Raw genomic sequence first — 26,917 nt, forward strand, 5'->3', positions numbered from 1 at the left:
AGTCCAGTCAAAAGCAACTATAGGGTTGCAACGCTCATCTCGCTTTCAGGCTGAGGGAGCCAGCGTTTGTCCAGTTTTCAGTCATGTGGCCAGCATGACTAGACCGCCACTGGCGCATGGAGGACCGTGACAAGTGTCAGAGCACCTGGAAACACAGTTTACCCTCCTGACGCAGCGGTACCTATTTATCTACTTACAGTGGCATGCTTTCGAACTGCTAGGTTGGCAGGAGCTGGGACAACAGGAGCTCACCCCGCCATGGGGATTCGAACCGCCGACCTTCCGATCAGAAAGCCCAAGAGTGTCAGTGGTTTAGAACACAGCGCCACCCGCATCCCAACACTACAAAGTAATTCATTACCTTCACTATGAAGATACAGTGTTTCCACCAGTTTAAATGCACTGGAGAACTGTGGTTATGCAGGGACTCCACATTTATGATTTGTTGCACAATGAAGTTGCACAATTATGGTGCTGGAGGAGACTCTTGAGAGTCCCATGGACTGCAAGAAGATCAAACCTATCCATTCTTAAAGAAATCAGCCCTGAGTGCTCACTAGAAGGACAGATCCTGAAGTTGAGGCTTCAGTACTTTGGCCACCTCATGAGAAGAGAAGACTCCCTAGAAAAGACCCTGATGTTGGGAAAGATGGAGGGCACAAGGAGAAGGGGACGACAGAGGATGAGATGGTTGGACAGTGTTCTCGAAGCTACTAACATGAGTTTGGCCAAACTGCGAGAGGCAGTGAAGGATAGGCGTGCCTGGCGTGCTCTGGTCCATGGGGTCACGAAGAGTCGGACATGACTGAACGACTGAACAACAACAAAGCACAATGAAGTCACCCCATGAAAGGCGAGTTCTGAGAATTATCCAAGGATATTTTGGCTTTGGTCATGTACATCCTTAGCTAGTAACTAGAACAGTCAAAAGGATTGCTTCCAACCGGAAGGGGAAGCTAAACTCCAGGGTTGCGAGGCACAGTGGGATGCACTGAGCTCCCCAGACCCCCCTGGGAAACACTGCCAGTATTTTTACCTCATAAATCCTGGCTTCCCCGTGCCTGAACCTCCTTGCTGTCCACAGAGGGCAGCAAAGAGCGACCACCATTGACTTGTGAAGTGACTGGAAACCCCCTCCTCCATCCATTCCTGCTCTTTGGACAGAGGAGGACTAAAGGACGTAAGGTAGGAATTGCTGGGTGAGCTTTAGGGGCCTGCACTTGACAGAGGGTTCTGACACACACTATGGTTTATGTGGCACATGTACGTAAGCAGAACCAAGAAAGCGTTTCAGCTTGCAGGAGCGATTTTGCAGTGTGTCCCCTTCCTCGCCATGCATCACGATGTCATCACCCAATGACATCTACGCTGACAGTCAAGGCAAGCGGCTAGAAAGAGTTTGCAGAGGACCTATTTATCACTGACAAGATAAGGAAGTGTCACCATAATAAGGCTAGTCGTGTTAATATTTGCACTTTGTGGAAAATATCAAGTCAGCTTGTTCTTCATTCAGTGTACCATGTGATTCAGTAGTTCTCAAACCAGCTTCTTCCAATGCTCTGCAAGTCACAACCAAATTTTGCACTGAGCAAGGATGCTGCTCATGTTTTGAGCTTTTTTGTCTGCCCATTTGATTCATGCTGCGGGTCCTTTCTCTTACTCTTCCACTGCTGAAGTCTCTCTTCTTTCTTTTGGAGGTAAACAGCCATGTTATCAAAAGAAGCCTTGTAGAGATTTTGGTAGCAACTTTCTTTGCCAACGGAGTCTGTATAAGAGAGAATTGGAACAAGCTCTTAGGCATATGTTTTGCATGCACTGGGGGTCTTTTTCTGTGCAAGTCAATAAATAATAAGCCAATATGAGTACTAAAGTGGCACTGGGTGTTTTGAGAAGGAGAAAATAGGCAACTACAAATACCAAGAAAGTAAAATTTGCTTTGTTAGATCAGGACATGGTCCTGGCTTTCTGCCTTGAACTGTGATCATGATTTTTTTTTAAAGACATTAATTAGTATGCTGCCCCATTACCCCCACAGAAGTAAAATGTGTTGTAAGAGAAGCTGATCTGGCTCAGTAGAGAAGATAATTAAAAAAAATCTACATATCTATTAGCCTTTCCACTTCACTGGACAACGTTAAGGCTTTGCTAGATTTCCCCCCCAGCAACAATTCATTCAAGGTTTAAATATTCCTCTCCCATCTCATAACAGAAGAGAAATTGTGATTGTCTGCTGAAGGACTATCAAAGCTGGGGAGGGGGCAGAGAGCTATTAACATTTTGACAATAAAAAGATAACTACCTTTTCTATAGAGGTAAAGACACTAATTAAGCATCTGGAACAGGACTCAACTATCAAGCTCCCTTCTGCTAATTAGCTGCAATAATCACTGTAATCTTAATAGCCCCTTTCCCCCAGCTGCTGATACACTTAGGATCTCTGCATGGAACTATAATTTGTGATCTAGGAGAATTATTTTGCTGTGTTCTCACATTATTCAATGATTCTTTTGTGGGTACTATCGATTAGCTGGATTTTTTTTCATCTCACCTGACCTCAACAGCTCAAGGCAGCATGTAACAAAAACCAAAAAAGAGCCAGCTACGAAAGTATAGTACTTTCTACCTTCAGGGAAATATTTTCCACAATGCTGAGGAACCTTAGCATATTTGCCACATGACCCCACCCTGTTGCAAAGGTTTCTGGGAATGTATACTCAGTCCAAGTGCTAAGAAGAAGAAGAAGAAGAAGAAGAAGAAGAAGAAGAAGAAGAAGAAGAGTTTGGATTTGATATCCTGCTTTATCACTACCCCAAGGAGTCTCAAAGCGGCTAACATTCTCCTTTCCCTTCCTCCCCCACAACAAACACTCTGTGAGGTGAGTGGGGCTAGCCCAAGGTTACCCAGCAGCTGCATGTGGAGGAGCGGAGACACGAACCCGGTTCCCCAGATTACGAGTCTACCACTCTTAACCACTACACCACACTGTCTTAGGCCTATTGGTGTAAGACAAATGTGTACCCATCACAGTCTTATGGCTATAAATTGCAAATTTCTATAGTGGATGACAAGTTGGGGGGTGCTTGCTCATCATTACAGATTTTCTCAACTTGGGAATTCCCGATTCACTTTCAAACTGTGTTAAAATTGGCCTTTGGCCAATTAAACAATCTATGGCCATTTAAACTCTCTCTGTGTGGGGGGTTATTGTTTTTGTTCTTTACTGTTATATGTATTTTTGTATTTCTATATTGTAAATCACCTTGTGATCCTCAGCTGAAGGGTGGTATAGAAACAAACAAACAAACAAACAATACCCTGACTAAAACTAAAACCCTTTCCACTCCCATTCTCTCTTACATAATTACTCCAAAAGCTTGCCCAACATACCAAATCTCAGCTGACAGCAGGGATGGGTGAACTTCCATGCAATTCCACTCTCAGAACCAAGCCTCTTCAAAGAGACACGGCTCTTATGCAGTTAAATCTAAAAAGTTACTTTCTATGAATGCTGTGAGATGCACTCTCCTCAAATCCTACCCTGACACCCACTTTAAACATTGTCTTCTTGGCCTTTATACTCAACCGCCTTACCTTCAAACGCTGCCCAGTTGTCACGGATGCACTTTGACATTTTAATCAACCCTCTCTCTTCAGTAGAAGACTGGGAAAAAGGAAAAAGGACACCTCTTAAAATTCCCATATTAAGCACATCGATTCTCATAAGGGAACCATGTGCTGGGCACAGCCTTCCCAAAATCTTCCATGATTTGCCCCAAACCGTGTGTGTGTGTTTTCAATCTTTTCACAAAGAGAAACTGACAACAAAAGAAGGAACAGGCATTCCACTCGTATTTGTCTTGATCACCAGGCTGAGCTCTGGAGCTATGCCTTAGGCTGCTGTATGTTGACCAGCATGGGGAAAAAGAAGAAGAAACGTGCTATTTACATGCTATTTGATTGGGCAACCATAGCTGCACCATGTTCTTCTCAAGCTTGAGAGTGTTTATTAAAAACTAGTAACACTGTCAAAGGATGTTGCCAAATGGATTCAGCCAATATACTGAGTCGAAGGTAGGGCACAGATATTAAATAATTGACTCCCAAGCCAGCTCCAGTTCAATGCCCTTTTCCTGTATGAGTATCCCAAGGTTCTTTGCCAGACACCATAGCAGGGAAAGCCCAGTTGTAACCAATAAGCTCCTCTCACCTGCCACTGTCCATTCACAGGTTGATAGAACAGAAGAGGTGTTTGCATGTCCTCCTGCAGAATCCAGAGGCCCCCCATTTCCTCAAATGCAATGGCCCAGCCTTTGCAGATCAAGGGGATGTTCTGTTTGTGAATGAGTTTTTGAGCCTCAGGGTCAAACTGGAAGATGGATACTGTGGGAAGACTTTTCAGAAACGATCAATAATGATTAGGGCTATCATTATTACGGAGCAAATTTCGCATGCCAAGATTGCCTAGCAGGTGAAAACCATAACACATCAATCAAAACTCTTAGAAACCTTGTGTAAAATGATTGTTGATTTGCCCTGAATTTCACATAAGGCTTCAATGTACAGATTCCTTCCGGTCTTGGCCAATGCATGCAATATGATCACCTCATACAGCAGGGATGGGGGAATCTGTGGGGCTCCAGATGTTGCTGGACTACAGTTGCCATCATCTCTGATCTAGGGCTGGGGCTGATAGGAGTTGGAGTCCAACAACATCTGGAGACCCATCCCTGTTGTAGAGGTTGCTGTAAGACAGGGGTGTCCAACTGGTCGATCACGAAAGCTCAACAACTTTGCTGATGCCTCCCCAGAAGAAGCTCAACAACTGTGGGTGTTCCTCCCCCCAAAAAGCTCAACAACGTTGGGTCTTGCTCCCTGCTATAAGTGATTGTTTATAAGGTCCCCTTATGGTTCTCCCTGACCAACAAGAATGTCCGGTTCATGGCAGCTCACATCTCAGATATATGCAGGAGAACTGCCTATGTTCTAAGAAAAGATTTCCAAACATGCTGTGGATACAACAAAGCTAATGTAGCGATGCGAGCATCAACCAAAATCAACTTCATTATATTATATTAATTCAGACAGGCTTAATATTATTGAAGCAAAATATCATTATCATGAACAAAGAAAAATCCACATTCTAGGCAGCCATGACTACGCTGCTTCCACAGTAATTTTATAGCAACAGATATCTGACATGCCTAATAATGAAATTATGCAATTTGGCTGTTGCTTCCACAGTAATTTTAGATATTCTTTTCCTCTTACCAGTCATATAAAACGGCAATGTAATTTCCTTCACAACAATAGGCTGTCCTGGAGACTGCATATTTCTGAGGAGGGAAAAAGAGATGCAATTAGAAATTGTACAGGCAAGAGAGTTTGCAAGGGAAGAAGAGGAGGTAACAAAAAGAAAGCCTTCGTGTCAAATTCAAAAGCCCTCTTCAGGTGTTCAAAGGTCCATACTCAAACTGGATTGGGAGTTTGAGTATCTCAGCCCTCTCCTCTCCTTTCCAAGTTGAGCATGAATTTAGTTGGATTTAGTTGCAGTTACAGGTAGGTAGCCGTGTTGGTCTGCCATAGTCAAAAGAAAATAAAAAAAACTCCTTCCAGTAGCACCTTAGAGAACAACTAAGTTTGTTCTTGGTATGAGCTTTCGTGTGCATGCACACTTCTTCATGCACACGAAAGCTCATACCAAGAACAAACTTAGTTGGTCTCTAAGGTGCTACTGGAAGGAATATTTTTTTTTGTTTTGGATTTAGTTGAACGTGGTTAGAATCCTTCCCACAACTAGGAACTATGTACAGTTGCTGTACGGTAACATAACGGTTGGGAGAGGAGGTGGTGAGGCCAGCATTCATGCTCCTCACCCCGGTTTGGGTCCCCAAAAATTATTCTGAATGCCTGAGGACTAAAGTCTTAATCTAAAGCAGAATACTATTTGCAGCGAGAGTCACACATCACAGCCAAACTGCAGACCCCCCTTCCACATTCTTGTCCTGAATCAAAGGCAGGCAGGTGAAAGGGAAGAGTGAATGTGCAAGACTGAAGGTGCCCATGACCATATTTAAATGGTGGATCCCAAATATGCAAAAGTGGGGGGGGGGGAGGAATGACAAAAAGTTGTCTCTAACACCCAGCACCAGTGCAACCAATAAGGGAAGCCTATAGCCAAAATAATTACCTTCCTTAGGTAGACTGGAAGCTCTCATGGTGGAATTCAGGGTTGGCCCGGCTTTCCTAGATATTATTATGCTGGGATAACCTAACCTTATACTTGTGTGAGGTTAACAAAAAAAAACAAAAACAAAAAACAGAAATATTCTCAAAATTATTTTTGCCCGTGATTTTTGTTTGCATGCTTGGTTCTCTTCTTTGCTTGGATACTTAATGCTGGATGATGACCAACAGGAAGCCACAGTTTGATCTAATGGGTTGGGTGCCTGCCTTCTTCTCACATTATAACTCAACTTCTGGATGCAATTGCTGCCCTTACAGCACCAGCCCATATGCCCCTTAGGAAGAGAGGTATGCAATTTTAGCATGTAAGATTGCAACGTATGTGCACATAGACAAAAAAACCGCCCACTTTATATCACCAATTCAAAGCAATTCAAGTAAAAAAAAAAAGGTTAACAATTAAATGAAGGATGAAATAGATTCTGAAGTGTTTTTTTTAAAAAATACATAAATCTGCAAACACCTGAAGCCATTTCACTCCAGATCAACAGCTTTTCAGAGCAGCGCAATGGTTTTATCTTCAATGTAATCTTGGGGAGAAAGGGAGCCAAAAGGTTTGTGGTGCTTTGCACATCGTGTTGCAGAACTACAAAAAGCCCTCGTCATTCCGGGATTAGATTTTCTGTAGTTTAAAATTTACTCTCACCTCACCTACACATACCATTCTGAAAGCAAGTTTGCCTGGAAAGAAAGAAAGAAAGAAAGAGAGAGAGAGAGAGAGAGAGAGAGAGAGATGTTCACAGAAAAACACATTACCTTCTCATTTGGGGGAGCCTCAGATGTACTCAAACTATTCAGATGACAGCAGTGCACTTCCTTCCCACTTTTGTATTCCCAGAGCCTCAATGTACAGTCCTGGGGAAGGGGGTACAGTTCAAAAGAGAGAGGCTGATTAACACCACTTCTGTCAAGAAGAAGACAGCCATACATGTATGTACACACTCCCAACAGAATCGGAGACCTGAGGCCCCTCAGATGTTGTTGGGCCACAGCTCCTATCAGCACAGCCAATGGCCAGGGAAGATCAAAGAGCCAAGCTTTAAATCCCCACACAGCCATGAAGCTCACTGACTGAGAGACAATGACTGGTCCAAGGTCAATGTCACAGGATTGTTGGAAAGATAAAAGTGGGAAGAGAGCCAATTTATGCCACTTTGAGCTCCTTGGAGAAAAAATATGGGACAGAAATGCAATAGTGATAATAAAATAAAAGAATGGGAGTTGTAGTCGAGCAACATGTGGCAGATCACAGGCTCCTCAGTCCTACTCGACAAAGTGAAAAAGGCCTATTCTTAAATACATTCAACTTTAAATGGCAAAACCACCCAACACAAAAATGCAGCAGTGTTCTGTGAACATTCACTGTAGTTATGTTTTAAATTTCCTGGACTGCAAAAAGATCAAACTTATCCATCCTTAAAGAAATCAGCCCTGAGTGCTCACTGGAAGGACAGATCCTGAAGCTGAGGCTCCAATACTCTGGCCACCTCATGAGAAGAGAAGACTCCCTAGAAAAGACCCTGATGTTGGGAAAGATGGAGGGCACAAGGAGAAGGGGACGACAGAGGATGAGATGGTTGGACAGTGTTCTCGAAGCGACTAGCATGAGTTTGGTCAAACTGCGGGAGGCGTGCCTGGCGTGCTCTGGTCCATGGGGTCACGAAGAGTCGGACACGACTGAACGACTGAACAACAACAGCTATGGTAATTAGGATTAGATGATCCTAAGAAAGCACTTAGAAAAGTTGGTAGCTTCCTCCTCACCTCCCTAAAGGAAGCTCCTGTTCCAGAAAAGTGTTGAGAGAAGGAACATAAAGCAACTACAGTATTTTACTCCCAGCAAGGGAGGAAAATGTGTAAGCAGCCTACTAAAATTCTAGATGTAAAATGCCTCAGACAACATACATACCCCAGAAGCTGATAAGAGAAGTTCTGGATAGTTTGGTATTACAAATATTTTGCTGACAAATCTAGGAGACAAAAAAAAAGTTCAATGTTTGTGGTGTACATTCCTATTGCAAGTGAAAAGTATAACAGTGTGAGGTGAAACATCACCATAGCAACAGAAGGTTTGACACTGCATTAGATCACTATGTCATCTTTTAGGTCAGGAAAAATGTACGCGAACCAATTAACTACCAGTATCACTGTTTAGAAAACAGATTAGAAAGAGCAAAACCCAAAGATGAAAAAGTGCCAGATCAGTGCATTATAAAGAGTTTTCTGGGACAGGGGAAGATTGTAGTGCAGTATCCAAATATACTCAATAATGAAAGCCACCTGACATGAATTTTGATTAACATGGTTGGAAAGGCTCCACTATGTGAATTTGTGTAAGTGGGCGCTCAACTCCTAATGTTGTTGTTACCTGACAGGATCAAGAGCTACAAAGATGCAGCATCTCATCCAGACCAACTCTTTGGGCTTAGAGAGCAATTGCTGAAGAGCCTGGACAGGTGCCTGTCCAACCTCTTCTTGAAACTCTCTAGTGTGGGTTGGGGGGGGGGGGAATCTACAATCTCCTCAGACAGCTTAAGGGCAGCCATAGTGGTGCCCTCTCAGTGTTGCTGGACTACAGCTCCAGCCAATCCCATGAACCCCAGGATGCATGGCCAATAGACAGGGATTGTGGGAGACATGGTCCATCAAGATCGGCAGGGCACCCCATTGGCTAGCTTGCTGTGTAGCACTGAGCTTAAAATATGTCTTCTTACCTCCCCTCTCCCCCCCACCCTTATAAACAGGACGCTCTTCCCTTTCCCTCATGTCGCAGACTTTCTACAACTGCACTTACTCTCTGTGTCCCAGGCAGAAGGACACAATGTTATGTGGTGCTCTAGTCAAACTAACTCGTATCTTCTCATCACGGTCAGCGGTTAGGATATACTGGTCATCGGGACTCAGCGCCTAATGACACAACACAGGTCACTATGAAACACCCCACGAGGCTTTGTGGCATGCAGACACATATGGAAAATAATTACACATCTACCAATTTGGTTTCGGATTGACAAGACTTGGAAAAAAGTCTACAAAAGTTACCAGTCTTGAACATTTTGCTGGCCTGTTTAGTCACACTTGTCTGTGCTTATTTGTAACACACTGTGACACACAGAAAGAACTACATTTTCTTCCAAATTACAAGTTCTCCTGAAGTGAGTAAGAGTCCCCTGGAGATGACCCTTACTCACCGCAGGCGGCAAAACTAAGGGTTCTTGACAATCCTGCCACACAAAACATAAAAATGTTGGTTAAATTTATGACGCAAGCAAAAGCTGGATAAGTTTTAAATAAGTGATAACCAAAGATAATAATAATCTGGCTATCTATCTAGTTTTGCTCAGAGCAGACACATTGAAAATAACGAACACGACTAACTTAGGTCACCCTCTCCCATCTTTGGACAAACTATATAGTTCCCATTGTCTCAAAAAAGCAAACAACATTTTACAGGATTCATCTCATCCTCGATATAGTCTGTTTGCACGGTTGCCTTCGGGCAAGAGATACAGAACAAATAAATCAAGAACCAATAGACTAAAAAACAGTTTTTATCCAAGAGCGATAACCATTTTAAATGCTGTAACCACATGATATGATCGTGGGGAGTCGTGATGGATGGTATGTATGCGTATATGTGCTGTAAATGTGGGATGGCATTCAATTTCGTTGTACTATGTACAATGACAATAAAGTATCTATCTATCAATTTTAATGGGATTACTCTGAGTAAAACTCAGTTGACTATCATTCATTGTTTTCAAAGGAAGTAGCTGAAACTTCATAATTAACAATAGGCTTACAACCCAAACTTATTTTAGATATTTTAAACATTTTTATACTATTCAAACCCATTCAAACCAAGTCTTCTTGATGGTTCACAAAACAATATAAAGGAATAGTCGAACACAGGTTTATGTTGAAAATAGTTTTGTTGAGTTCACTGAGCTTTCTCCACTGTCACTGTGCAGACCCAATACATTCAGGGGAAATGAATTTAAAATGAACATGCTAAGGACTGGGCTGTATATTTATGCTGGGGACTCTTCTTTAAATAAACAAAGGTGGTATTGAGCCAGAAATTGCATACATACCACATCCAACAGAAGAGACAAGTGACCAAGTTCAATTGTTCCTGCATTTTCAGGTTCTGTTGTTGAGTACGAATAGACATCACCTGATTTGTCAGCAACCAGTATCTTATCTTCTGCCGCTGTTATAATCAGGGAAGTACATCTTCTAATGACAGACCTGGAAAGAAGAATTGACACACATAGGGTCCAAAACTTCCTCTTTGGAAGGTTAGCCTTTATAGCTAAATTATGTTTGCACATCACATTCTGATTGCTACATTTGGGGCTAGGAAGGCATTTCCCCAGAGAAGCAAATGGCCACATTATTTGCACGAAGATCTGCAGAAACTGAAAGAAATGAACAATGTGTTTTGATCATGTCACAAACTTTAGAGTAGAACAAACCTTTATGAATTGACTCCTTACTAATAACTATCTGAAACAGGTTATTGGTAGCTAGAGGAAATAAGGCACTGCAGCTACAGAATTTTAGAAAGCCTGTCTTTCGGTCTTTCTGGAAGGGGTAACAGAAGATCTCAAAAGAGAAGGACATAATAATCCCAGCCAGAATCCAGCACCAATGGAGGTTCAAGGGTATGCATACAGCACAGTTCTAAATCCTAGGAATAAAATTCATTCATTCATTTACAACCACTCTTAACCTGACCTTAATCTTAATCCCACTTTAACCCTACTCTTAATCCCATCACCACACACTGGACTAGCAAAAAAAGGACTCCTTTGCTTTGTCTCTATTTTTTCCTAACTTTTAAATGAATATAATTTGACACCTTCACCCATAATGTGGTCTCTTTTTAGAGCTGAAAGGAAGTATAGAAACGTTTTTTAAAAATAAATAAATTTATGACACCAAATAAATTTCTGTTCTTCATACTGTGTTGGGAGGTGGGGGGGGCTTTTATCTGAATTACAGAATGGATATCATGTATAAAGTCACAATATAGAGTTCATGATCAGGTACCTGTGAAATCTTGCACATTTTTAGTGAGGATTATCATGACAAAGAACAAAGTGATTGTGAAATCATCAGAGTTTCAAAAACAACTTGCAATGCAAAGTTAATAACTTATGTTACGAGTCTGCTCTTCAGCTGTGATTCTCAGAGTGGCTTACAATAAACACATAAAATAAAATAATACAACCAAGAAAACAAATAGCAGGCAGCTAAAACCAGCATAAAGATAAAGCACAGCAGGCTAAAACCAGATTTTATTTAATCTCTTAAAAACATTCCAAAATTTAACCACAAATATAACTTAAGCCTTTTGTGAACTGAAAAAAGTACTAGGTGCGGTGTAATGACAGAGTTTTAGACTTGGGTGAGGGAGATCTGAGTGACTTTGACCAAACAACATAGGTTGCCCATCACTGCACTAGAGGAAGTGAAGGACACCAATAATTGGTAATTTTTCTATCAGTAAAGTTAAATATATCTGATCAGTTACAGAAAATGTTCAAGAAATGCAAAGAGGTTTGTCTTAAAACAGCTTTTACATTTGGGCACAAATATTTCTCCTCAAGTGCCTTCCTTTCCATACCTTACACTCAGACATTCCCAAGACGGTTTCGTACGAAAAAGGATCAGTCGTTTGTTGTCATCGGTCAGAGCAAAGTAGGTTCCCGATGAAGAAAATGTGCAGGCAAGGATATTGTTACTTGCTTCACCCGCTGACTTTCCGTCATCTCTAAAAACAACGAGAAAGGGGGAAAATATTAAAGACCTAGAGGTTTTGCACCGTTACCTCAAACTGCTAAGAACAGGAATTGCTATTTAGTAGGTTTTATCAATACAACATGTGTTTATTTACTATAGTATCTGTACCACTAAGTCAATGGATACCTTATGGAATTATGTTTTCTATTATTTCAGAGGCTATCTTTCCTTCCACTAGTGTGCAGTAAGTTCAGATTTTTAATAAACTTTACACACCAAATCCTTTCCTCTAAACAATGGTGAAGGCAGATAGAGGTGTCTATAGCACACCCCCAAATGACCACTTAAGAGAGTGGCAGATGATGAGGTAGCAGCAAAGAGACCTTCCTTCTTATTTTAAAAAACATTTTATGGCTAGGGGGCAGCCAGTCAGGAATATACATGGTTGCAGATATTCACTGTACTATTTTTACTTAAAAAATAGCAGAACAGTACCAGTACTTATTCCCAAGTAAATGCACTGAGCATCAGGGCAGCAGAAGCCAGCACCATTTTATCTGTGTAGGTACTATGATTTAAGTGAGTTTTAAAAAATGGCAAACTGCAGGCAGCTAAATGCCCAGCACACTTTTTATTATTAGATTAGTCAAATAGTTTTCTGCTTGGTATTTTTTCTCTAACTGATCAGGGATGTGGAAGCACTTGTAAAGTGTGGAATGGTGGTGGAAGGGAAAAATGTTAAATTATGTAGTTCACAACTGAAGAAAAACACATGACCATTTAAAACCCCATCCCATACCTGACTATTGAGTCCAAGGTCTAGAATCACTTAGCTGCACCACTGCATACAAGTAGTTTGTAGTCTTCAATTTATTTTTGTATTTTATGTGACACTGGTGGTAGTGGCAACATTTATTATCAGCTACAAACAACAACTCTAACAGATGTAAATGTCATATTCAACAGAGTTTCTGAATAAATGGGAATGCAGTGGATTTCCTACTGCAGATTAAGGAAAATTTAAACAGTCTTACCCTTGATTCTGTTGAAGCTTCTCTCTTGCTGTGGAACAGTCATAAATGAAAATATCATCATTCCTGGAAATTATATAATTACATCAGATCAGTATTTTCCAATAAGCATAGCATCAATTGTGTCACATCTTACTTATCATGCCTTTTTAAACAGTAAAATTTCAAATTTAATGAGGTTTTCTGTTTCATTTTATTGCAGAGGAACATATAGACTTGGAAAATACTAGGGCAGAAAATGCAGAGGAGTTTTAGAATATTTTATGAAAAGTATCTTTTACACTGTTTCCCCCCCACAAACTTCTGCATTATTACCACAGGTGTCGGCACCTCTATAATGTGCAGTAAATGTAATTAAATGGCCCATTATTTATAGGCCAGACTGATACAGAGCTTCCTTATAGCACAGCCTTATACATGTCTACTCAGAAGTATATCCCATTGAGTTAAATGGGATTTACCCATTTCATGGTTCAGTTACAGAACCCCTGTATTAAGAGGGATCAGGTAGTAACCATGGGACGTTAGAAAACAATAGGAGTGGAGACCTATTGTCAACACTGACAATACACTGTCTACCTAGAGTAGCTGACTCAAAATAAAGCAGCTCATTATATAATATCTTGAAGAGCAAAGCAGAAAATGTGCAGAAAATAAGAAGCAGAGAACATAAACACTCTGATTACTTTTACTCCTGAAAGCATTATCTATTTTGGAACCTTCTTCGCAGGAAGAAACATGTAAATTCAATCATCCTAAACCTATAAGGCTGGGGAAAGGCTGTCCACCCTCTTCATTCGACCAGCATTTCATTTCTCGGAAGTGCAATGCAGCCTATTTCCTCTAATTATATAGATCAGCGTTGTCGCTCAACTTTTCTAAGCTGATCAGCATTATGCACACTGACCAGTTGCCTGGATAAACTGTGTGCACACTGCCACCGGTTACTGATCCTGACCCACTGTGAGTATAAAAGGGGATCAGCTTTGAAGTACTGTAACTGATCAGAATTACAAGGGTGCACCCGGTTACCGCTTTACACATTCGGTTAAAAAAACCACAACCCTTCTCACACAGCCGCTGCTTTACAGCGGAATCTTAACCGTGCCTACTCAGAGTAAGTTCAATGGTAAATGCGGTTAGGGCTGCAGTCTCAGCAGATATATAGACAAGACGACGGGAGAGCGAGGCTAGAAGAAGCTGAACGGCCCGGTTTCACTCACCCAGGCTCTTTGTAAAGGGCCGCCAAGAGCTTGGCTCCACCGGTGACCACCATCAGGTCCCCGCAGACCGCCAGCCCCGGGGAAGAACCCGCAACCCCAGCGGATTCAGCCGCCTCCATGCCCGACAACAGAACCGCGTGGGGGAAAAAACCACACAGCCGTCGCCGGATAATGACATCACTGCGGGGCTCATTGAAAAGGACATCCAAAGGCCCCTCCTCCCCAGTTGAGGCACGAGAAGCCCCACCTCTCCCTCGCCGTCACTCAGCAGCAAGAGCCTCCATAGGGCGCTGCTCATTGGATGCTGCAGGAAATGTGGGCGGAGCAAGACCCCGACTGAAATGCGCGGAGGGCCTGACAGAGGCGGGAGCTTTTCCTCCTGGGCGGAGGTTGCAGCAGGGACGAGGTTGGGTGGGACGCCGAAATGGCGACGTCTCTGCTACTCTCCTGCGGCCGTACTAACTTGCTCAAGGTAACAGAGGGTGAAGATCCTAGAGGCGCTTTTGGGCTGGCCGCTCCGTCGCCACAATGCCGTTTATAATGTTTGTGTGTGCCCGTGGACAGACTTTGTGTGTGTCAGGATTTGACCTGACGTTTCCGGGTTGTGCAGCGTCAGTGCAAGCTTACTTGGCAGTACGTTTTGCTGATTTCAGTGGGACCTACTCCTAAGATGATGCCAGTAGGTTTTTAGCTGTAACTTCATGGGGAAACTCTTAGCTGCGTCTTTGATTTTGGCTTCTCACGCTATCGTGCATTTTTACTGAGATTGAAAGGAGGAGGCTGTCACTCAGGTAACGCCCCACGCTTGCATCCAAAAGATCTCAAATTCAGCCTGGCATGTGTAGGTAAAGGATCTCTGGTTGCAAAGCCAAGAAATACCGGGAACTTTTCCTGAAGCCCTGGAGAGCTGGAGAACCACTCTTAAGTCAGAATAGACCTTGATGAGCAAATTAAATCTCCATTAACTTAGGGCAGTAGTGTGGGGAAGAGATGGAAAAATCACACAATTGGTGTTGCCTGTTGCTGCTGTACTGCTCCACCTCACTGAGGGCTGCTTTGCTGACACCCTAGCCCTCACTCATGGGCATAGCTGTCAACTTTTTCCTTTTTTAAGGGAAATTCCCTTATTCTGAATAGGATTCCTTGCAAGAAAAGGGAAAAGTTGACAGCTATGCTCATGGGAAAAGTGCTTGCATTTTGTTTCTAGAGTAGGGATTGGATGGACCAGTCCTAATTGCTCCTGGGCCACATAGTGCCTACTGGGATTTTTGCAATAAATGTGGGTCTAGATGGATTTTCTGGACCCTAACTTGACCAATCAAGATATTTCTTACTTTTTAAAGTAAGAGAGTGCATCCTACATTACCTAATGCTGTTTAACAGCCCTAACTAGTATAGAGCATCTGACTATGTGCTCTTGCTTTTATAATCTTAAATCTTAAACTTCCCAAGGGGCCTTGGTGAACCTGCACCCAAAAGAGCCTTATTTGAGTTTCTGTTACCACCTCCTACATTTTGTCTTGAGACTCTTGCCAAATGCAGACACTTTACCACCACCCACCACCACCTGTGCCCCAGCTGTAGATTCAAGGGAACCCCCAACTATAAACTCAACACTGTGACACAAACACACACACACACACACACACTCGCAGCATGGAGTTCCTTCTATCAGCTTAGGCTAGTGGCCTATCTGCAAACCTATCCAGTAGTGCTGGAGGAGACTCTTGAGAGTCCCATGGACTGCAAGAAGATCAAACCTATCCATTCTGAAGGAAATCAGCCCTGAGTGCTCACTGGAAGGACAGATCCTGAAGCTGAGGCTCCAATACTTTGGCCACCTCATGAGAAGAGAAGACTCCCTGGAAAAGACCCTGATGTTGGGAAAGATTGAGGGCACAAGGAGAAGGGGACGACAGAGGATGAGATTGTTGGACAGTGTTCTTGAAGCTACCAACATGAGTCTGACCAAACTGTGGGAGGCAGTGGAAGACAGGAGTGCCTGGTGTGCTCTGGCCCATGGGATCACAAAGAGCCAGACACGACTAAACAACAATAACGAAGACATGCCTGCTGGATCAGGCCAGTGGCCAGTGGTGCAGCTATAGTCCAGCATCCTGAGGGAAGCCTGCAAGTTGGACATGAACACAACAGCATTCTGCCCATCTGTGATTCCCAGCAACTGTTATTCAGAGGCATAATGCCTCTGATGGTAGAGAGAGAACATAGCCATGAATTTGTCTGTAAGAACAGATAATATAACACCAATTCTGTTCCAACTTCGCTAGCTGCCTGCATGCTTCCAAGCCCAATTCAAAGTGATGGTTTTGACATAAAAAGCTCTTTCCTGCTCAGGACTCCACTATCTTCTAGAATGCCTCTCCCTATACGAGAGACCCATAGATCTTTGTTTGAGGCTCTTCTCCTGGTCCCCTTCTGAGGGAGGCTAACGACAAAGGAGAGGGCCTTTTCAGTTTTGGCTTTGTATCTTTGGAATTCTCTCCCCACTGAAGCCTTCAGTGACAACTTTTTGGCACCAGGCAAAGGCTTAGCTTTTGTCCCAGGCTTTTGACAGACAAACACGATATTGCTTGTTATTAGTATGCTGCCAAAGCTTCCTGTGGCTATTATGGTGTTTGTTGTTGGTTGCTCTGTTTTATGGTATAATATATTTGTGATTTTAGCAGAATTGTAAGTCACTTGGAGACCTTTGAGTAATCAACAAACCAAATAATAGAAGTAGTAGTGCAAGTACTGACACGGTTAGCCTGTGTTCATATTCATGTTTAACGGGAGCTATAAACTATAGGTTGTTGTGGTGCAGGCTTTAAATCTTCTAGTTGTATAAGGGTATAAATTCTGCAGTGAGTATTTCTTTAGGTATCTTTAGTGCCACTTGCCACTTTTAGACTACCAGTAATTACTTCACCCGAGCCGGAATTAAGATTGCCGGAAAAAATATCAACAACCTCAGATATGCTGATGATACTACCTTGATGGCAGAAAGTGAGGAGGAATTAAAGAACCTTTTAATGAGGGTGAAAGAAGAGAGCGCAAAATATGGTCTGAAGCTCAACATCAAAAAAACTAAGATCATGGCCACTGGTCCCATCACCTCCTGGCAAATAGAAGGGGAAGAAATGGAGGCAGTGAGAGATTTCACTTTCTTGGGTTCCATGATCACTGCAGATGGTGACAGCAGTCATGAAATTAGAAGACGCCTGCTTCTTGGGAGAAAAGCAATGACAAACCTAGACAGCATCTTAAAAAGCAAAGACATCACCTTGCCGACAAAGGTCCGTATAGTTAAAGCTATGGTTTTCCCAGTAGTAATGTACGGGAGTGAGAGCTGGACCATAAAGAAGGCTGATCACCGAAGAATTGATGCTTTTGAATTATGGTGCTGGAGGAGACTCTTGAGAGTCCCATGGACTGCAAGAAGATCAAACCTATCCATTCTCAAAGAAATCAGCCCTGAGTGCTCACTAGAAGGACAGATCCTGAAGTTGAGGCTCCAGTACTTTGGCCACCTCATGAGAAGAGAAGACTCCCTAGAAAAGACCCTGATGTTGGGAAAGATGGAGGGCACAAGGAGAAGGGGACGTCAGAGGATGAGATGGTTGGACAGTGTTCTCGAAGCTACTAACATGAGTTTGGCCAAACTGCGAGAGGCAGTGAAGGATAGGCGTGCCTGGCGTGCTCTGGTCCATGGGGTCACGAAGAGTCGGACACGACTGAACGACTGAACAAATTACTTCACTGGTGAAATAATAAAGTTCCTTACAGGTAAAAGGCATGGTGGCTTTATTAGATGTTAACCTACATTAATGTAATATTCTGCAATGATGCAGATGGTGTATATTGTTGTTGTCTTCATTTTCTCCCACCCGCACCCCAAATTGTACATTACATTCACTTGTCAATCAGTTCTGTATTTGGAGCAGGAGAAAGAAGCATACTTCAGTGTGCTAGCACCAAGTTTTAACATTCCACTTAATTGCAAGGCATCCATAACCATTTCCAAATATAATAATAATAAAGCATTTATATGCACTGTACCTGTTTCATCTGCACAGAGCTGTGTCAAAACCCTTATTTGAAAGTAAAGTCCATTTACTTATACCAAACCTATGTCCCTTTAAGTGAGGCTGGGAAAAAACTAGGTATAGTTGTACAGATGCATAAGCATTTGATATATATACCTAGGACCTGAAGTAAGAATATTTGTTTGAGAGTAAGGGTGTCTTTTTATATTTCCAGAAGTTTGTGCATGTTCTATGTGAATACTTGTTGGTATAAATGGGTATACATGTAGCAACATAGGCTTTTGTTAGTTAAGACAACATTTCAGATTTTATAGTTTTCTTAATTTGCACAGTTTATGCTCTGGAAGGAATTGCAGGGAGTGAGTGGTCTGTTTTATGACAACTGTTGTACATATATGCCTAATTTTTAGTCCTATTTGTCTACATTGTGCTTTATACTTTTTGTAGCCTGGGTAATTATAAATGACATTATTAAATCAAATGTCTTTCTAATTATTACAGATTTTCTACTTCTTTCTAATTCTTACAGACTTTTAAGTTGCAAGCATGGGGGCTTCGAAGTGTACCTCCTGCTGTTTCTCTCTGCACCAAACCAGGGGATGATAAGAAAGTCTCCAAAAAAAGTAAGGTACATTTTCTTATTTGTTAATTATGCAAAGATGGTTTGCATAATATTTTGTAACAATATTGATCAAAGTTTGTTATTTTAATGGTCTGCAAAATGTTAAGATTCAGACTTTTAAAATTATATCTAGTGATTATTACCGTATTCTAGGTATTCTGTAGAGGACTTGTAAATGAACTTTTGAAGATTGTATGCCACAGGTTGTTCACCTAAAATATCAAGGTTTGTTTCTAAAATGATTTGATTATTCTAAGATCTTTTAAGAGATTAAAACATTCAAAGCAGCAATACTTGCAGCTGTCAACCTATTAAACTCCATTTAACAATTTCAGTGTAATAGACATAAGGCAGATATTTTTGGAAAACGCTCTCTATAATTAGCCTTTAGAACAGGGATACTGTACTACAAGTCCCATCATCCCTTGTCATTGACTATGCTAGCTGAGACTGATGGGAGTTGGGAGTCCAACAGCTCCAGTATGGCCAAGTTCATCTCTGTTGTAGAGTTTAATGATTTATAACAAATGGATGACAGGAAAGCAGAGCACAAGGAAATTAGCCAACCCAATGAAGTTCACATTTCTCACTACATCAGTGCTATTCCCGGCAGCTCATTGGGTTTTTTCTTTATTTTTATTTATTTGCAGTAAATTTACATCACACGCCTTGCCTGTATCTAAAATCATTTCAGGGGAATATTTAATAGCATTACCAGCTCCAATAAATGTAAGGTTACGGTCAAAACGATGGGAGTCCTTCAGCAGTGTTTTTCTTAGGGAAGATAGAGAAAATGTATGGGAATAATGATACATGGTTGTTTGTATAAAGTGGGCTTCTTTTATTAAACATGGTAAGATATGAAACCTTTACATGCAGCATCCAATCTCCATTAAAATAGGTTTCAGAATATTTACATATACATATAAAACTTACACATTTGGTTGGAAAATCCCTACTATTGGGTTTCTTGATTGTTTATTAGCAGTTGCTGATGGAATTCTCTGTGCACAGTGAACTCAAATTGACCAACAGTAGCAAAATCACTTTCTATTCTGCAATTTGAGAAGGGTATTGATACCACTCCTGTAGTGTCATCTGCCATTCTTAAATGTTATTTATGGGAAATTAAATACCTTAATTTGATTCTCTTTGACACAGTATAAAGGTAAAGAGACCCCTGACCATTAGGTCCAGTCGCGGACGACTCTGGGGTTGCGGCGCTCATCTCACTTTACTGGCCGAGTGAGCTGGTGTACAGCTTCTGGGTCATGTGGCCAGCATGACTAAGCTGCTTCTGGCAAACCAGAGCAGCGCACGGAAACACAGTTTACCTTCCCACCAGAGTGGTACCTATTTATCTACTTGCACTTTGACGTGCTTTCGAACTGCTAGGTTGGCAGGAGCAGGGACTGAGCAACAAGAGCTCACCCTGTTGCGGGGATTCGAACTGCCGACCTTCTGATTGGCAAGCCCTAGGCTCTGTGGTTTAACCGACAGCGCCACCCGTGTCCCTCTTGACACAGTATATTTATGCTTTTTACTACATTTTTCTTGTATGTTACTGCCCACTGAATTTAGACTGCTTCCATACAAATGGCAGGGTCCACACACAATCCAGGCTTATTTGTGTAATCTTTGTTTTTTTTACTAGCTGTGCTTGACTAAACTTTCTGTTCTTGCAGACTCTGTTATAACTATTAACTTGTAATTACTAGGGTATTTTAACATATAAAAGAGTATTTAGAGTTTTGAAAGTACAACAAACCATTGACATGTATCTTTCTTCTTTTAACACTTAAAAATTTACTCTTGTCCTGTTAAATGTACATGTCTTTGGGCTGTAAACTCCCTGTCTTGCCTCCTTGAAAGGAATTATTACACCTTTTATTATTCCTGGTTCCTCAAATTTGTTAGAGTGACCTGTAAAAACACAGGAAAACAGGGGAAAAAACACATCCTGGTTTTTCCCTGGGGCTCCTCATGCTGTGGTGGAGTAGTCTGCATATTCTAGATTGAAGAGCGTGCAGTATACTTGTTCTTTTGCACTGATGAAGGAAAACAATTTCTAGTGAGTGTCATTCATGGAAAATTAAAACGGATTAAGCAGATGTTGCTTTTCTGATGCTAATGGAATTGAAAACGCAAGTTTGGTATCTAGTATTTTTCTCTGACAGGAATGTAAGCACCTTTGTTATGCACACCATCATTGTGCTTTGTATCCTTAAAAGCTCTTTGAAAACCACTTTACAATATATCAGTCTGGTTATCAATGACAAGGATCATTCTTTAGTTGGAGCAAATTCAGTAGCACTTGAGTATGTGTGGGTGCAAGAATTAAATGTGGAGAACTGTGGTGCTCTCAATGTTGCTACTTAGAAAGTAGCTGCAATGTGGCCATTGACTTTTAAGTTACAAGTTTTGTTCAGTCCCTAATTAATTTTCTCAACGCTAACTTCACTTATGAATAATCTGAAAATGAATAATTCTGCTACCATGCTTTTAAATACTGTCCTCTTTTTCCCAGTCTTTAATGATGGCCAGTTCTCATTTCCATGTTGATGATTTCATTCTTTCTTAGCTGTCTGAACTTCATAGCATGTATACTACTCTGGCTTAGTTTTATGCTGTCTTGCTTATTTAATGTCTTTTGGCACTCTCTGCTAAGGTTTCTGTTAAGTGCTCTTGGTGCAAGAACAACTTACAATTGAATTAATTTTACTATTCCTAAGATCCAAACATACTGATTGCCTGCATTATGATCACATACTTAAGTGATTCCAAAATACAACCTTCTGTGATTAATTGGTGCTCAGACAATTGGTAACAAATCAAGGAAATACATCCAGCACATTACAGAGGAGTCAAAAGAAAATGTGGTCCTCCTTTTTTCTTCAAGGAATCTTGGGTGCACTTCCTAGATCATGAAGTCTGCAAAACATATGGGGGGGGGGGACCCTTGACCAGTAAATCGTCCTTCTGTCTCCTTGAGGACTACATCTTTTTCATTTATAAGTATTTCTAATGCAGTATTGAACAAGAGAGGTTGCCATATAATCAATGTATGCAATTCATTGCCACAAGAAATACTGATGGTGGCTTTTAACAAGAATAGATTAATTGCTGTAGGATAGGTCTATAAATGGTGGCTAAACTTGTTGTGTATAAAGGCAGAATGCTTCTGAATGTTGAGTACAAGGGAAGGTCCTACTCCAAGAAGCACCACTGAAAGGCAAAATATGCATTCTACATAACAAACAAATAACTGAAAAAGGCAAATGTTTTTTCCCCCATGTAAAACCATAAAATAGGAGGATCACACTCCCAACAGATTCTATTGCTGCTGTTGAAAGTTTGTTTGAATAAATTTCTCACAAAATGTGTTGAATGTAGTTGAGGTACTTAGATACTGCAGTGCTAAATATACTATTCACACTGCTAAGTGTGCTCTTCACAATGCACTCGAGGAGATAGGAAAGTGTTTTCATCCACATTTCACAGATTGGAACAGAGCGTTTCTGATGAAATGATGTTCACAGGCAGCGTGGCACAAAGAGGAGGAAATAACCTTCATGTTCCTGTAAGAAACTTCTGCAAGCAAAGGACACTTTTTGACATTTTTATATGAAATGCAGCGTGTAATGGAAACTGAGCTTTCAGACTGGTGTTTATACCAGATAACTTCACAACTATTAAGTAGAATTCCATATTAATGGGTGTGTTTGAAGCGATCTATTCCAAAATGATATTGTTCTTTGCCATTTTGTAGATGTAATTGGCACCAAAGGAGTGTGTGAAAGCAACAGTTGAATGTCGTTTAAAAGCTGTCTCCTCTTTCCCACAATTTACAGATAAAGGTGAGATCATAATTAACACTAAACCTGATGCTGCTGTAAAATTAAAAGATGAAGATCTGAGGAAATACTTGGCTAAGAAAACTGTGGTAAAATTTCCTCAGAGAGCAAAGCTTCCTTCTCTTGCGGGACAGTCTGTTGTTTCCTCAACAGCAGGCTTGGGGAAGAAGAAGGGAGATGAAGAGACATCCTCTTCTTCAAGCTCTGAGTCAGATTCTAGCTCTGATTCTGATGAGGAAGATTCTGCCTTCAAAGATACCATAAAAACCAATGTATCATTTCCAAGTCGAGATCCCCCCTCTTCTGGTGACAGAATGAAGAAAGCAAAGAAAACAAGTGAAAAACACTTTCCCCGAGAGCAGGTCAAAGGCAAAGCACCTGAGAAGCTCCCTTATAGTCCGGGATTCACAGAAAGCCCCGTGAAACAAAAGGAGGTGCATCAGACAACAGCCGGTGACAAATTGTTATGGTCAGATTTGTCAAAGTCTGCCACAAACCGAAGACATGAAGAAGCTCATTTAAAGAGCACAGACGTTGGAACAAAAGTTGCAGAGAGTCAGAGGCCAACAGACATAGCTAAGCAGCTGGAGGAATCTCTCCCTGAAGCATCTCCCCCTGGAGCAACTTCAAGTATATTGTCTAGAACTCAGTCAGTGCCTCATCAAAATGCAGCTCAAAACCTGACTTTGCCAAGACAGGGGGAAAGTGTGGCAATGGAGGCACAAAAGACTGACATGCAGGGAAGAACTGCTGCTGTGCCACAAGGAGAGGTTTTGGATGGCCGAATGCTGGCGGCAGAAACCACAGTGAAGGAGGAGATTGCCCTGGAAGCAGGAGTTCAGACTGAACAACAAAGCACTATAGAGGGTATCACTTTATCTTGTTTGTTCTACACTGACCTGCTGTTGGGGCTGAGGGCTGTTTACGAGCAAATATATTCTGCTATTGAGTACTGACATTATTGAAAACATTCTGGAATCTCTTCCTCTCTTTCCTAGAGCTTAATGCAGTTGTTTTTTTACAGGCCTTTCTGCTTTGCTGATGAGTTCTTTGCCTAGTTCTTTGTGCTTCCAGTCATCTTTTCTTTGATTCTCCTCCTTGGCTTTTAGACTGTTGGTAGCAGAAAGCAGTACGTGTTTTCACATAATTCTTCTGCCTTATCAAAATCAGAATTTTGCCCCACTTTTGCTAGAAGCACAATGAGGCTATTGAGCAATCTATTTTGTAGTCTCTTTCTCATCCTGCCCAGCACTTGCCCTCAGGCTTAACAGCTGATTTTCTGCTGGGACTGTCTGTTCTTCCAGTACTCTCGACTCTTGTCTTTTTCCTCCTTTCACAGTTCTCTTATACATGTATAAGCTGGCTCTGCTGTGCTGATGCGATCACAAGGAACAAAGTTAGCTTTGGCACCAGAGGAATGATGGGGACACTCTGCCTTCAGGCTAGTAAAGATATCGCTTCAGAATCCAGCATTAGCAACAAGGGACATTCACAGCACATGCCTTTTCTCATATGTTCTCCCCTAGTGATATATCTCTGATACCAGAACTCCTGTACGCATTTGGTCTTCTAATGTTTGTAGACTATGAGGGATTCCCTTTTGGTCTCAAAACACACCAAGACCTCACAAGAAATCAATTCTTGTCTCTCTCTCCCCTCAACCCTCCACCAATATGTCAAAGACTGGCTAAGTTCACCCATTCAAACCGTGTTCTTCATTATGTCCTTCCTCTCTCTCTCTGTCTTTTATTCTGTAGAACACTCATCTTGTTCTTTAAAAATCTTTTTTTTTTTTTTTGCTAAAACATTTTGTCCCCAATAATTTGTCACTCTACAAGGCAGAGAAAATAATACTTAAGCCAGTTGAAAGGTGACTTCTGCATGGCATGAAAAGTAAGGAAGTCTACTGGAAGAAACTGTTTAATTGAGTGCTAATTTTACACCCACCATTAGTGTGAAGCTTCCCAAATGTTTGTGCTTCTGTGTATCCAGCAGAGGGCAGTGGTGACTAGAAGACGCATTGTTGAGACTATACACTGAGAATGTTTTGAGCCTTTCATTTCTACTTGGTTGTAGCCCAAGAAAAATTGAGATAACTGCAATTAAGCGTGGAGGAAGGGGAGGTTGGCGAAACATGAAACCTTAAAGCAGACCGTATTTAATTGTCAAGTTGTAGTGCTCTGGTCCATGGGGTCACGAAGTGTCGGACATGACTAAACAACAACAACTCAGTGGAAGTTAGTGGAACCACTTGATGCTGATGTCAGTGTAACTAAAAGCCAAATATACTGTGGGTTTCCATACAGGGCATAAACATTTTAAAGTCCTATTGATTTCAGAGGAAGAGGCTACAGCATATGCTGAGTTTTCCCATTGTCAATCAAGTGCTTGGCTATGCACAAAATCTTTTGCCTCTCTAACACTAGGTGCAAGCTTTTCTGCTGTTTCCATTTTCTGTGTCCTCCACCTACCAACCAAGTCTTCATACATAGCATTGAGGGGTCTCTGTATATCTTAAAATAAAAATAGAAATAATGATCTAAAAATATGCGCTGCTCATTGTTAAAGGCAGGTGAATAAGAATGCAACGTTGAGTAAAATATTGAGTCATATAAACTAGTTGTGGTCATAATAGTCTCCAATTTCTCAATTTGGGAGATGTTTCCTTAGGAATTTTTATATGTTACAGCCAAAGTGTGTTTCATGGCAGTGACAGGGTTCTTATTGCACCACGTAATGTTTTTGTAGAAGTTTATTGAAGGATGAACATCTTATGGATTTTGTGAACTTAGTAGGGAGCTAAATACTCCTCTGAGGGAGACGAAATGCAAACATCTTTTTAATATGAATTTTATAAAGTTTTAATTAGATGTAGGTTCAACAGCAAACTCTCTTTGATTTTGAATACTCCATTGGAAGTAGAAAGCTGTGGAGTAGTTTCAAAATCTGCAAAAAATTCAACCATTGAACCATTGATCCCAAAGCAGAACATGCATGTGCAGGGGAGACCAGTGCTGTGAGCTGCCCAGAGTGGCTGGGGAAACCCAGCCAGATGGGCGGGGTATAATAATAATAATAATATTATTATTATTAATCTGAGCTGTGCTTTCTCGTTTTTCACAGCAACACTTCTGCTGCCAGTGAAAGACACTTTCTTGCCTCTAACAGTGAGAATGGTTGTGATACAAATCAACATCAAAGCTTGAATTGTATGTGTGGGATAGTCTCACACGCACATGCTCCTGTTTTGAATCTTGGCATTAGTTTTCCTGACTGAGAATATTAAAAGAAACAAACTAACCTTTGCAAAATCAGTTGCAGCTAGATGTGTACTTTTTATTTTATGTAACTTTAGGCATCGATTGCTACATGTTGAAATTCAAGTTATGTTTAATGTAGTATATTTTTGATTTCTCATAAAATATCAGTGATTAGCTGCTGTTTCCAGTGACAGACTGAGAAATCTCCATGAAATCTGACTCGGCCAGAAATAATGTGGTGTTCATTTTATCTCTGAATTCACAAGTATATTTTCTCCTCATAGAGGCCGAGCCGCCAGTTGAAACTGCTCCAGAAACATTTGACATGTCTACCTACAAGAATCTGCAGCACCATGATTATACACCATACACCTTTGTGGATTATGACGTTCAGCTTGCAAAATTCAGGCTGCCTCAGCCATCATCTGGGAGAGTATCTCCACGACACTGAATCAAATGTGGAAACGCACAAACAAATTAATTCCGACAGTGAAGGAATATCCATGCTACAATTAAAGTGCTCCAAATGAGTTGATGGCTGTCTGTTTTTTTAAACACATGGAGCCCCTTTGAGAAGTTACAAAACCAGGTTCTAGTTCTAACAATAATCTCCCAGTGTGTTATTCTCAGTGGCACACTTGCATTGCTTAAATTATCTAGAAAATCCGTGCTTATGAAATCCATTCAGATCACCTATCACTTGAGACTAAACTCAAATAGATAAGGCAAATAGTACTGCATTTTCAATACAGGCAACTCCCAGTTTATGCGGGGTCGGGGAGTTGTGTTGTGAGGCATCGTGCATTTATGTGAAATGCATATATTTGAAACACTATCTGAAAAGCCTGCAAACACCTTCTAAACCTCTGGAAACCCTTGAAAAACCTCTT

At 41.3% G+C, this 26,917-nt stretch overlaps 2 protein-coding genes across 3 annotated transcripts; one reads left to right on the forward strand and one right to left on the reverse strand.

The window, feature by feature from the left end:
- Positions 1-1,395: 1,395 nt before the first annotated feature.
- WDR4 (WD repeat domain 4) lies at positions 1,396-14,387 on the reverse strand. Of its 2 annotated transcripts, none has more exons than XM_033147087.1 (11): positions 14,246-14,387; positions 13,026-13,088; positions 11,876-12,022; positions 10,338-10,494; positions 9,038-9,150; positions 8,153-8,213; positions 7,000-7,098; positions 5,269-5,333; positions 4,208-4,391; positions 3,592-3,661; positions 1,396-1,765 (listed from the first exon to the last, which is right to left on the reverse strand). In XM_033147087.1, exons 1-11 carry the CDS (start codon positions 14,362-14,364, stop codon positions 1,602-1,604), a joined length of 1,242 nt encoding a protein of 413 aa, XP_033002978.1. In that variant the 5' UTR covers positions 14,365-14,387; the 3' UTR covers positions 1,396-1,601. The 2 variants fall into 2 exon arrangements, with proteins under 2 accessions (XP_033002978.1, XP_033002979.1); XM_033147088.1 differs by having other exon boundaries at positions 11,876-11,957; positions 14,246-14,376.
- Positions 14,388-14,669: 282 nt separating this feature from the next.
- On the forward strand, positions 14,670-26,557 carry NDUFV3 (NADH:ubiquinone oxidoreductase subunit V3). The gene is made up of 4 exons (XM_033146377.1): positions 14,670-14,717; positions 18,812-18,914; positions 22,765-23,634; positions 26,312-26,557. Exons 1-4 carry the CDS (start codon positions 14,670-14,672, stop codon positions 26,476-26,478), a joined length of 1,188 nt encoding a protein of 395 aa, XP_033002268.1. The 3' UTR covers positions 26,479-26,557.
- Positions 26,558-26,917: the final 360 nt, after the last annotated feature.

Source organism: Lacerta agilis, chromosome 4 (assembly GCF_009819535.1).
Source record: "Lacerta agilis isolate rLacAgi1 chromosome 4, rLacAgi1.pri, whole genome shotgun sequence".
Classification (NCBI taxonomy): Eukaryota; Metazoa; Chordata; class Lepidosauria; order Squamata; family Lacertidae; genus Lacerta; species Lacerta agilis.